This window comes from Cervus canadensis, chromosome 7 (genome assembly GCF_019320065.1).
Source record: "Cervus canadensis isolate Bull #8, Minnesota chromosome 7, ASM1932006v1, whole genome shotgun sequence".
Classification (NCBI taxonomy): Eukaryota; Metazoa; Chordata; class Mammalia; order Artiodactyla; family Cervidae; genus Cervus; species Cervus canadensis.
The window spans coordinates 42,953,588-42,966,067 of NC_057392.1; the positions used below are offsets into that span (position 1 = coordinate 42,953,588).

The following is a 12,480-nucleotide window of genomic DNA, read 5'->3' on the forward strand; positions in this document are numbered from 1 at the left end:
GTTTTAATCTGTTGCACCTGTCACTTCCAAAGCGGTTCCCTCTGTTTTAGCTTCTTCTGTTTGCTGGTCTCTTCACTGTCTAGTTTCCACCCTGACACAAGGGGGCGATGGTGGTCACTTTTTTAGGCTCACTTGTTCAGTCTGCTGTGGGGAGGGAGGAGCACTGCAAACAAATATCACTGGCGTGTGTGGGGAGTGCGCGCAGTGTCTCAGCCGCACTGGGTTTGCTCATGGCGTGTGTGCTTTCATGGTCTACACGTCTCAGGCTCTAGGTTGCTCTGCTGGGAACTGTCTGAGGCGGGCCCTGAGTTGCATGCACTTCCCAGGTCTAAGCCACTCAGGTTCAGGTTCTCGGGTACTCCACAAAGGCGCAGACTCGGTTGGGCCTGCGTTTTGCGGCCTTCCCAGGTCCGAGCAGCTCAGGTGACCAGGTGCGTGGCGAGCGCAGTCACCCGCAGGTGGGGGGGTGCATCTTATCGCCTCCCCCATCCCAGCCGCTCGATTTTCTGGGTGTACAATGGCGCCCCTTCTCAGGTGTGCGGTGTGTCTCTTCTGGGGAGCTGATCTCTGGCTGTGACCCTCCCGGTGGATGTCAACCATCCAGAATCCCAAGAAGTCTTGGTTAGCAATGAAGCCTGCTTGCAGTTTGGTAGAGGAGGCCTCTCTGGGGCCGCGATTGCCCCCTTCCGGCTCTGGCTGCCCTCGCCTGCCTGTCTCAGGCTGGGGATGGGCTGTTCCGCAGCCGGCTAGCTCTGCTCCGTCCTTTGTTCTGTGAGCAGGCCTGGCAGTGTCTTAGGCTAGGGCTTTTCGTGGGATAGTTCTCTCTCTTTCTCTCTCTTTTTTTTCTCTCTCTCTCTCTGACTATCCCACAGTCTGGGTTGTTAGCTCAAGTTAGTTTCCTCAAATTGTCCTCGGGACATTCAGGCCTAGTCCTTCCCCTAAGCAATGCAGCCTGTGCCTCTCTGTCCAGCCCCCTGCTTGCTAGTGGCAGATGCGAGCCACTGGGCTGCTTCTCCGCTGGCAGTTGCCGTTAGGCATGTAATCTGTGGGGTTTAATTATTTATTTATTTTTCCTCCCGGTTATGTTGCCCTCTGAGATTCCAAGACTTGCCACAGACCCTCTGGTGAGAGTATTTCCTGGTGTTTGGAAACTTCTCTCTTTTTTAAGACTCCCTTCCTGGGATGGATCTCCATCCCTACCTCTTTTGTCTCTCTTTTTATCTTTTATATTTTGTCCTACCTCCTTTTGAAGACAATGAGCTGCCTTTCTGGGTGCCTGCTATCCTCTGCCAGCAATTAGAAGTTGTTTTGTGCAATTTGCTCAGCGTTCAAATGTTCTTTCGATGAATTTGTGGGGGAGAAAGTGGCCTCCCTGTCCTATTCCTCCACCATCTTAGGACCACCCCATGTCTATTCAATGTTGTACTGAAGGTTCTGGAAAATACAATAAAACAAGTAAAAGAAATGAAAATAAGAATTGGAAACAGGAAATAAAATCATCCTTATTTGTAGACAATATAATTGTCTACATAGAAAATCCAAAGGAATCAACAAACTGTAGAAATAATAAAAGAATTTAGAAATATTTTGGATGTAAAAATGATATAGAGAGATCAGCAGCAATTTTGTTATACCAGTAATAACAAATTGGAATTTTAAAAAATAGTGAATTTCTTTTCTTGATACAATTTATCCAAACTGTAGGTTTCCTAATAGGAGGAAATAAACCCTTTTTTACTGTTACTGTAGTCATCCCATTTCAACCTTAGCAGACTCAACACCCTTTTTCATAACATATTTTAAATCCCTTTTACTAACGTGAAATGAATTTAATAGTTTGATATCATCTAAGCACATATATCTTTGAAAATGCTTAATATAATCTTAAGACAAAAATTTATAGTAAGGTAATATATATTCTACTTTATTCAGGCATGGCCAGACGACATAACGAAGTACTATATGTTTGCCCTTACTATTAATGATTATATGTGGGATTAAGAGAAGCAAGACAATATTCAACTCATATGTTAATATTTCTTATTTAACTTGTTAAAATGAGTGGAAAAGTATATACATTATATTCATAGAATTGCATACACAGACACATTTTGAAGGGCTGTATTGCTGACCCAAAGACATTGAGCAGCATAGACAATCGCTGTGTTTTCAAAAACAATTTTAAAAAATCTTTGTAAGATTCTGAAAAAAATAAAGTTTTCTTTCAGTTTACATGATAGTTACATCCTTGTAAATTTTGTGTGTGTATGTGTTAGTCATTCAGTCATGTCCAAATCTTTGTGACCCCATGTGAGTCCGTCAGGGTTCTCTGTCTAGGAATTCTCTAGGCCAGAATTCTGGAGTGGGTTGCCATTCCCTTCTCCAGGGGATCTTCCTGACCCAGGGACTGAACCCTGGTCTCCTGCATTGTAGGCAGATTCTTTATAGTCTGAGCCACCAGGGAAGCCCTTGTAAATTTTAGAGAATTTTAAATCTATACAAAAGAATACTTTTAGTGTATAAGAATGCAATTAGTCCTGGCCTTAAAATTACAGCCAGATCTTACAAGTACATGAATATCCCACTGGACTTTCAAAAGTTTTGCAGAATATAGAAGAGTTCTTTATTGTGCATGATGGTCCTTGCATTGCAAGATATTTAAGCTTCCAAAATTCCCCTTCCACAGTATGCCACTAGCAATCTATAAAGCAATCTACAAATCACTGGGACAAGCAACCTCTCATGTACATTTCTGTAACATCTATTAAAGGAGCAGTACTGCTTTCATTGAGAAACATTGGTTTAGATATCAGAATGCTTTTGCTATGGGTAAACTCTTTTTCCCAAGTTGTAATTACCATTTTATTTGAAAACCTATTTTCTTTACTAAGCATTTCATATTCAAAGGCTAATCTCATATCTACATAACTGAACATTTCAACTAACAGCATTGTTAATACTGTGCTTATAACTTCCGTAGAATGAAGTCTATTAAGAAAAGTGGAACTCAGGACATTTGAGTTTCTGTCACTTGAGAATCTCATTGTACCGATATCACATAAAGTTGAACATTCTTATGCCATACAATAGTTGTATAATAAGTAGAAACTTCAGCTTGAAAATGACAAAATGGTCCTGTGAGATCTTTAGCAGTTTTCCTTATCAAATCATGTAATTAGTTCTGGAGTTCATGCAATGGGCTAAGTTGTCATACAACAAGTTATATATAGCCTAAAAACTATTCCTATTAAATTGGATATTAACTTCAAAATATATCAGCTTTTGTTGATTGTGGAGTAGTTTAAAAATAGAAAAAAATTTTAACCATTTTATTTTATTTTTAATTTTTAACCATTTTAATTTCCTACCCCAAAGATTTATCCAATCCTATAGCTCCAAATAAACCCCCTATAATCAATGACTCCCAGATAGTTTTCAGGTCTAGCCTCTACCTTGAGCTTCAGATTTATATATACAATTGTATATACCATATATACTTGAATATTTACTAGGTATTTCAAATGTACATTTTAAAAATTCAACTTGTGATTTTTCTTACACAGTCTTGTAATCTGCTGCTTCTCATCTCAGTATATGATACCACAATTTATCCATTTGGTAAGACCAGAAGACTTAGGGGTCATTCTTCACTTTTCTCTTTCTCTTATGCACTAAGTCTAATACTGTTGATAGTCCTGTAAGCTCTATCTTCAGAGCAAATTATAAATCCCACTGATCACCACCTTCACCTGAATCGCCTGAGTCTAAGCCAATATTATTTCTTCTTTCCCAGTTTTATTGAGATGTAATTGACATAGAGCACTGTATAATTTTAAAGTGTACAACTGTTTGACTACATACATCCTGATATGATTACCACAATAGGTTTAGTGAATATCCATCATCTCATATAGATAAAACATCAAAGAAATAGGAAAAAACTTTTTTTCCTTGTGATGAGAACTCTTAGGATTTACTCTCTTAGCAGTTTTCTTTTATAACACACAATAGTGTTAATTATTTTTATCATGTTATGCATCCCTAGTATTTATCTTATAGCTGGAAGTTTGTACCTTTTGATTGCCTTTTAGCTAATTCCCTCATCCTCCACCCCCTACCTTCAGTAACCACAAACCTGATTTTTTTCTATGAGTTTCAATATATTTATTCAATATATATGTATTAAATCTATATATTTAAATGTGATCACAATGAAAAGTCTAGTTGTCATCCATCATCATAGAAAGATGTTAACATAGTTGTTGACTATATTCTTCCTACTGTAAAATTCATACTCATAACATATATTTTATAACTAAAAGTTTGTACAACTTAACCTCCTTCACCTATTTCTCTCCTCACACTACCTACCTCCACTTTGGCACCTGTTTGTTTTCAGTATTTGTCACTCTGTTTCTCTGTATATTTGTTCATTTGTTTTGTTCTTTAGATTCTACATATAAGTGAAATCATACAGTATTTGTCTTTCTCAAAGACAATATTATATCTTACACGAGAAACTGCATAGACTCATAACTAACTGTCCTCCCTGATTCCATATTATTTCCACACTATTATAGTCTATCCACTGATATACAGTGTTTAAGTCAGTTGCCTTTTTAAAATTTTCTAATGAATTGAAAGTGAACGTCACTTAGTCATGTCCACCTCTTTGAGACCCCATGGGACTATACAGTTCATGGAATTCTTCAGGCCAAAATACTGGAGTGGGTAGCCTTTTCCTTCTCCAGGGTATCTTCCCAACTCAGGGCTTGAACCCAGGTCTCCCTCTTCACAGGCAGATTCTTTACCAGCTGAGCCACCAGGGAAACCCAAGAATACTGGAGTGGGTAGCTTATCCCTTCTCCAGCAGATCTTCCCAACCCAGGATGAACCGGAGTCTCCTGCATTGTAGGAGGATTCATCACCAGATGAGCTCCGATGAATTGAGTTCCCATTATATTTCAAACAAAATTAAAAGGTTTTACCATGACCTACACACTATTTGTTGTTAAGTCACTAAGTCGTGTCTAACTCTTTTGCAGCCCCATGAACTGTAGTCCACAAGACCCCTCTATCCATGGGATTTCCCAGCAAGAATGCTGGAGTGAGTTACCATTCCTTCTCCAGACCTACCCACTGTGGTCTTCTGGATATCTTTATGATCTATTTCCTAACATTCTTTCCCTCATTCATTCTAGTCTAGCCACAGTGGTATTCTTGCTGTCTGAGAACACAAAAAGCATGCTTCCGCCTTGGGGCATTTATACTTGCTTTTTCCTGATCCTGGACAGCTTCCTCCATACTCATGTATTTTCATGCGTCTCTCCCTACATTTGGATCTCTGTTCTAATGTCCCACCCTGAGGAGGCTTTCCTAACTCCCCCATCTAAAATATTACCTCCCACCCTCTCCCCATACCCATCTAAATTATATAATATTTATCTCTACTTAGGATAAATATCACATTATATATTTGTTTATTGTTTGTCTCCCCCACTGGAATATAAGTTCCATGCTGTAAGCATGTGGATGAATTATGAAAGACTCAGTGATGAGTTACTCTTAACATATATTACTTAATGACTGACTGAATTTTAAATAAACAATTATACAACTCTTTTACACCCTTCAAAATAGTCTGATCTTCTAAACCAATGGTCCCCAACTTTTTTGGCACTAGGGACCAGTTTTGTGGAAGATAGTTTTTCCACAGTCAGTGGCAGGGGTGGGGGGAATAGTTTGGGATGATTCAAGCACAGCACATTAGAGTTATTTTGCCACCACTGATCTGACAGGAGGCAGAACTCAGGAGGTAATGTGAAGATGGGGAGTGGCTGCAGAAATAAAGCTTCACTCACTCCCTCACCCGCCACTCACCTCCTGCTGTGTGGCGGGCCATGGCCAGCTCTTAACGGGCCATGGACCAGAACCTGTTCTTGGCCCTGGGGGTTGGGGACCCCTATGCTAAACTACATTTTCTCATTTCCTCATGTAATTAAGTCAGTGGTATAAAAGAAGGGTTATGCTGGTATGTGAAAGAAGACTAAAATAGACACCAAGTGATACTAAAACTGCTGAAGATTAATGGTTTGTCTTTTCTTTACAGGCATTATTAATTAGTTACTACTGATGTGACAAATAATCAGACTGCTTATTCTATAATTTAAGAACGTAACGCTGACTAAACAGGATCACCTCGGGGTTATATATTGCAAAATATCTGTTATCAAAAACATTAAAATATTACATATTTAATTACTAGAGTTTTGCTTTTTTATTTTAGGAAATGATTTGCAGCTGAGTGAATCAGGAAGTGACAGTGATGACTGAAGAAATATTCAGCTATAAGTATAAAATTTGCAAGATGTGATAATTTATTTTATCTCAGGAATAAAAATTTCTAAGACTGAGGAAAATATATCCTAACTTTGATAATAAATTTAATCTAATTCAGAATTTTCAGTTGATTTACATTTGTTACCTTTTATGGGTACCAGCATTTTCATGTGTTTTTACTTAATCTTAACAAAACTCTTATGAGGTTTTACAGATGAGAAAACAAACTCAGTTTAAGTTACTTGTCCACGTATTGTTAGTTAACCAGTGGCAGATCAGGTGTTCTAAAGTTCAAGTTCAGTGTTCTGTTTTACCACACTCCTGTATTCAATTGTGAAATGTCAAAACTTGATATATAATAAATGTCCTGGTTTTAATTATGTCTCTGAGTCTTTCTGATATTCCTTAAATTTTGGTTGAAACTTAAGCTAAAATTGAGGGTAAAGATGAAGCTAAGTAATTGTTTTAATGAAACACTTGTTCTGTTATCTCTCACATATTTTATCACGGTCTTTTATCTCTTTGATATTGTTTAATCCTTTTATTTTGCTTTTGAGATAAAAATAAGCAGTTGTGTTCATGAGATAAATAATTAATCTTTATACCCGTAACATTTTTGAATTTGAGGGAAATAAACACCAGATTGAGAGTCACTAATGAACAGCAAGTTTCTTTATTTAATTAATAAAGTTTATTTTTAAGAACAGTTTTAGTTTCACAGCAAAATTAAGCAGAAAGTACAGAGACTTCTCATATACTTCCTCTTCCCATACATGCATAATCTTCCCTGCTATGAACATCCTGTACCAGATTGGTACTTTTTAAAATAATTGATGAACCTACATTCACACATCATCATCTAAAGTCTGTATTTTACATTAGAGTTCATTCTTTGTGTTGTATATTCTATGGGTGTTAACAAATGTATAATCACCTTTGTCCACCATTGTAGTATCATACAGGGTGGTTTCACTGCCCTAAAAATCCTATGCTCTGTCAATTCATTCCTCCACATCCCAACCCCTGTCAATCAGTGATCTTTTGACTCTCTCCTTAGTTTTGCCTTTAACAGAATATCTTATAATTGGAATCAGACATTATGCAGCTTTTTCAGATTGGCTGTTTCACCTATGTACTTAAAGTTTCCGTGATGTCTTGTTCATGGCTTGGTATGCACCTAAGTTTGCTCCATGTCTTGTTCATTTCTTTTTAGTGTAAATAATATTACATTATGTGGATGTAATATTATGTATCCACTAACTTACTGAAGGAATCTTGGTTACTTCCAAGTTTTGGAAATTATGAAAAAAATTTTTATTAAACATTACCTCTTACCATAGGAAGTTTTCTAGCTATATACATACACACATATATAAATATATGTATATATAAATATACATATATAAGTATATGTATATAAACATACATATATATATACACACACATATAGATGTCAGGCGAGTGTATTCTCCTTGGTTCTGTCTTGTCTCAACAAAAATTTGAAGCGAAGGACATTAAAGCCCTTGGCGCATCACAGCTCTCAGACAGACCATGTTTTAGATCTCGGGTCTTGGACAGACCGTGTTATAGCTCTTAGACAGATCAGTGTTACAGCTCTGTGTTACAGCTCAATTTTACTTAGAAAATAGCAGAAAAATACATCCCTGAGGCATGAGGGCATGCCAACCCAAAGACGCGAAGAGAAGAGAGAGGGGGCGAGAGAGAGAGAGAGAGAACGAGCACGCGCGTGGAAGAGGAGAGAGAGAGGCCCCCGGCCCTTTGACTCCTCTTTTTATATGTTTTTTTCCTACCCCCTGGGCCTGCCCTCTGTAAATTGGGCTAGCCAGGAGGGCTGTTTGTTCTACTTGAGGTCCTCACTCTGGCCCTCGGACCTTCCTTTGTTTTATTTTCACGGGTTTTTCCCTTCCTTGTCTTTTAGCCACTGTCATTCTGGACTCCATAACTAATTTCTTCCCCCTTTTATTATTTCCCATATAAATGAAATATGTTCTTAAAAATCATTTTGATGGATATTGAATACATAGCATATCATTCTCTATACCCCACTTATTTAAATATGAGTAGCTTAGAGAGGGATGAGATAACATCTTCTTTGCTTCAGTTATCTCTTTATTTGATGCAGTTTCAGACATTAAAATGTAGGGAGCTGTGGATAAGACAAGTTCCCAGATATGACATTCTCTGCCAGAACCATCTTCACATGATTCTAAGCACATACCTTTTTTCTCCCAGATTTATAGAGAAATAATTGACGTATAACATTGTATAAGTTTAAGCTGTATAGTGTGATGATTTGATATGTGTCTATATGAAATGATTATTAAAATAAGGTTAGTTAACACAACCTCATATTCTTTTAGTTTGACCTTTCTGAATGGTTTGATGAAACTGATAATAAAAGTACAAAAGTAGTGAAAGTAAGTTGGCTACAAAGGAATAAAAATCAGTGGGCTTTGAATGATTCCATAACACTGAAACTCTAAAGTCAGTAAAGCTGCATCTGTACAAGGATATGAGTGTGACCTATGAATTACATATTCATCAAGTATTATCATCCATAGTTTGGTAAGAAGGCACTCCTAGACATGCCAGAATTCAGTAATTATATCATTTACATACCACTGATGTAATAATTAGATTAATAGTTTCCAATGTGTTGAGATGAATCAAAATTAGCAACTCAAGAATGGAAAAAAATATTATAAAAATATATTCTAAAAGGTTGAGAGCTTCTTCAAAGGGACTGACAAAATTCATAGTTCAGTTCAGTCGCTCAGTTGTGTCCGACTCTTTGCGACCCCATGAACCGCAGCACACCAGGCCTCCTTGTCCATTACTAACTGCCGGAGACTCTAAAACCCACGTCCATTGAGTCGGTGATGCCATCCAACCATCTCATCCTTTGTCATCCCCTTCTCCTCCTGCCCTCAATCTTTCCCAGCATCAGGGTCTTTTCCAATGAGTCAGCTCTTCGCATCAGGTGGCCAAAGTACTGGAGTTTCAGCTTCAGCATCAGTCCTTCCAATGAACACCCAGGACTGATCTCCTTTTGGATGGACTGGTTGGATCTCCTTGCAGTCCAAGGGACTCTCAAGAGTCTTCTCCAACATCACAGTTCAAAAGCATCAATTTTTCGGCGCTCAGCTTTCTTCACTGTCCAACTCTCACATCCATACATTGACCACTGGAAAAACCATAGCCTTGGACTAGATGGACCTTTGTTTGCAAAGTAATGTCTCAGCTTTTTAATATTGCTGTCTAGGTTGGTCATAACTTTATTTCAAGGAGTAAGCGTCTCTTTTTTTTTCCCCATTTATTTTTATTAGGTTGGGAGGCTAATTACTTTACAATATTGTAGTGGTTTTTGTCATACATTGAAATGAATCAGCCATGGATTTACATGTATTCCCCATCCCGATCCCCCCTCCCACCTCCCTCTCCACCCGATTCCTCTGGTCTTCCCAGTGCACCAGGAGAGTAAGCGTCTTTTAATTCATGGTTGCAATCACCATCTGCCAGTGATTTTGGAGCCCAGAAAATAAGTCAGCCACTGTTTCACTGTTCCCCATCTATTTGCCAGAAGTGATGGACCAGATGCCATGATCTTAGTTTTCTGAATGTTGAGCTTTAAGCCAACTTTTTCACTCTCTCTTTCACTTTCATCAAGAGGCTCTTTAGTTCTTCTTCACTTTTGCCATAAGGGTGGTGTCATCTGCATATCTGAGGTTATTGATATTTCTCCCGGCAATCTTGATTCCAGCTTGTGCTTCTTCCAGCCCAGCATTTCTCATGATGTACTCTGCATATAAGTTAAATAAGCAGGGTGACAATATACAGCCTTGACATACTCCTTTTCCTATTGGAACCAGTCTGTTGTTCCATGTCCAGTTCTAACTGTTGCTTCCTGACCTGCATACAGGTTTCTCAAGAGGCAGGTTAGGTGGTCTGGTATTCCCATCTCTTTCAGAATTTTCCACAGTTTATTGTGATCCACACAATCAAAGGCTTTGGTATAGTCAATAAAGCAGAAATAGATGTTTTTCTGGAACTCTCTTGCTTTTTCGATGATCCAGCAGATGTTCACAATTTGATCTCTGGTTCCTCTGCCTTTTCTAAAACCAGCATAAACATCTGTTCACATATTACTGAAGCCTGGCTTGGAGAATTTTGAGCATTACTTTACTAGTGTGTGAGATGAGTGCAATTGTGCAGTAGTTTGAGCATTCTTTGGCATTGCTTTTCTTTGAGATTGGAATGAAAACTGACCTTTTCCAGTCCTGTGGCCACTGCTGAGTTTTCCAAATTTGCTGACATCTTGAGTGCAGCACTTTCACAGCATCATCTTTTAGGATTTGAAATAGCTCAACTGGAATTCCATCACCTCATCATCAATTCATAGTAGTAGTATAATATATAATGTATGTAATGTATTATATAGATTATAAGTAAGTAAATATTTATTAAATGTATATATATATAATCTTATCTGGGTGGTGGTTGTGTGAGTTACACATATGTAGAAAATACTACAGTCTTACACTTAAGATTTGTGCCTTTTAAGTTATATTTTAAAAGTCCACAAACAAAATCAATAAAAAACTATTAGCAACATAGAGGGTGGAAGAGAATTAATACAAATGATACAAAAGTAGATCTTACAAGTTTACAAGAAGAGGACAAACAACTCAATAGAAAACAGGAAATGAATTGGCAGTTCTAAAAATTATAAAACACTTTTTGTCACAGAAATGTTACTTCCAGAAATTCGTTCTACAGATACATTTGACTAATTTGCAAGGTTATTACTGAATTATTATTTATATTGCAAAAGACTTACAATCTGAATATAAGTCTTTTGTTATTGATTTTTGAAGTGATTTATGTAGTTTGGACAAAAATCCTTTGCCAATATATGTAGTATGGCTGTCTTCTATCAATTTGTGAGTTGTCTTTTTACTCTTAATGGTATCTTTTGGTGAACAAAAGTTATTAATTTTTGGTAATTAACTATGGTAATTAAGTATGGTAATTAATTATGGTAATGCTATACCATATGTTAATTGCTTATGGTTGCTATATGTCTTATTTTTAAAAATCTTAGCTTAAAAAATGAAATCTTGGCTTAATCAGTCATAAAGATATTCTCCCACATTTTCCTCTAAAAGCTATATTTTTTAAACTTTAACAGATCTGTAATCTATGTAGAATTAGTCTAATCTCTCTATATGACCAACCTAGGCAATGTATTAAAAAGCAGACATTATTTTGCCGACCAAGGTCCATCTAGTCAAAGCTATGGTTTTTCCAGTAGTCACGTATGTGAGAGTTGGACCATAAGGAATGCTGAGCACCGAAGAATTGATGCTTTTGAACTGTGGTGTTGGAGAAGACTCTTGAGTCCCTTGGACTGAAAGGAGATCCAATCAGTCAGTCCTAGAGGAGATCAGTCCTGAATGTTCATTGGAAGGACTGATGCTGAAGTTGAAGCTCCAATACTTTGGCCACCTGATACAAAGAATTGACTCATTTAAAAAGACCCTAATGCTGGGAAAGATTGAACACAGGCCGATAAGGGGATGACAGAGAATGACATTTTCTGTCGGGTCGGCATCACCAACTCGATGGACATGAGTCTGAGCAAGCTCTGGGAGTTGATGATGGACAGGGAAAACTGGCGTGCTATAGTCCATGGGGGTCACAAATAGCTGGACATGGCTGAGCGACCAAATTGAACTGAATATTAATGTAATCTATATTTTATAGTCTTTATGGTTTTTATGCATGATGTAAGATAAAGTTAAACACTTTTTTCCATATGAGTATCCAGATGGTATTTTTTTTAATTGAAAACAGTCATTTGTCCCATTGCACTGCTGTGTCTTGTTTGGCCTAAATAATGCCAAAGTATGTGTGTGGGTCTTTTTCTGAACTCTGTTCTGTTGCATTGGTTGCCTTATCTATCTTTGTGTCATTTCCACTCTTTTATAATTACTATAGCTTTATAATAGATCTCCTACTGGGTAGTGCAAATCCTCCATTATTGTTCTTCAAGATTGCCTTTCCTGTTCTTAGATTTCTGCATCTCCATATGAATTTAAAATATCAACCTGTAATTTTCTA

General features: G+C 37.5%; 1 protein-coding gene across 1 annotated transcript in view; it reads left to right on the plus strand.

The window, feature by feature from the left end:
* EAF2 (ELL associated factor 2) overlaps positions 1–6,716 on the plus strand; it is a 41,630-nt gene extending 34,914 nt beyond the window's left edge. The window contains exon 6 of the mRNA XM_043473111.1: positions 6,287–6,716. Coding sequence (XP_043329046.1) covers positions 6,287–6,333 — 47 coding nt within the window. The 3' untranslated portion in view covers positions 6,334–6,716. The remainder of the gene's footprint in view (positions 1–6,286) is intronic.
* Positions 6,717–12,480: the final 5,764 nt, after the last annotated feature.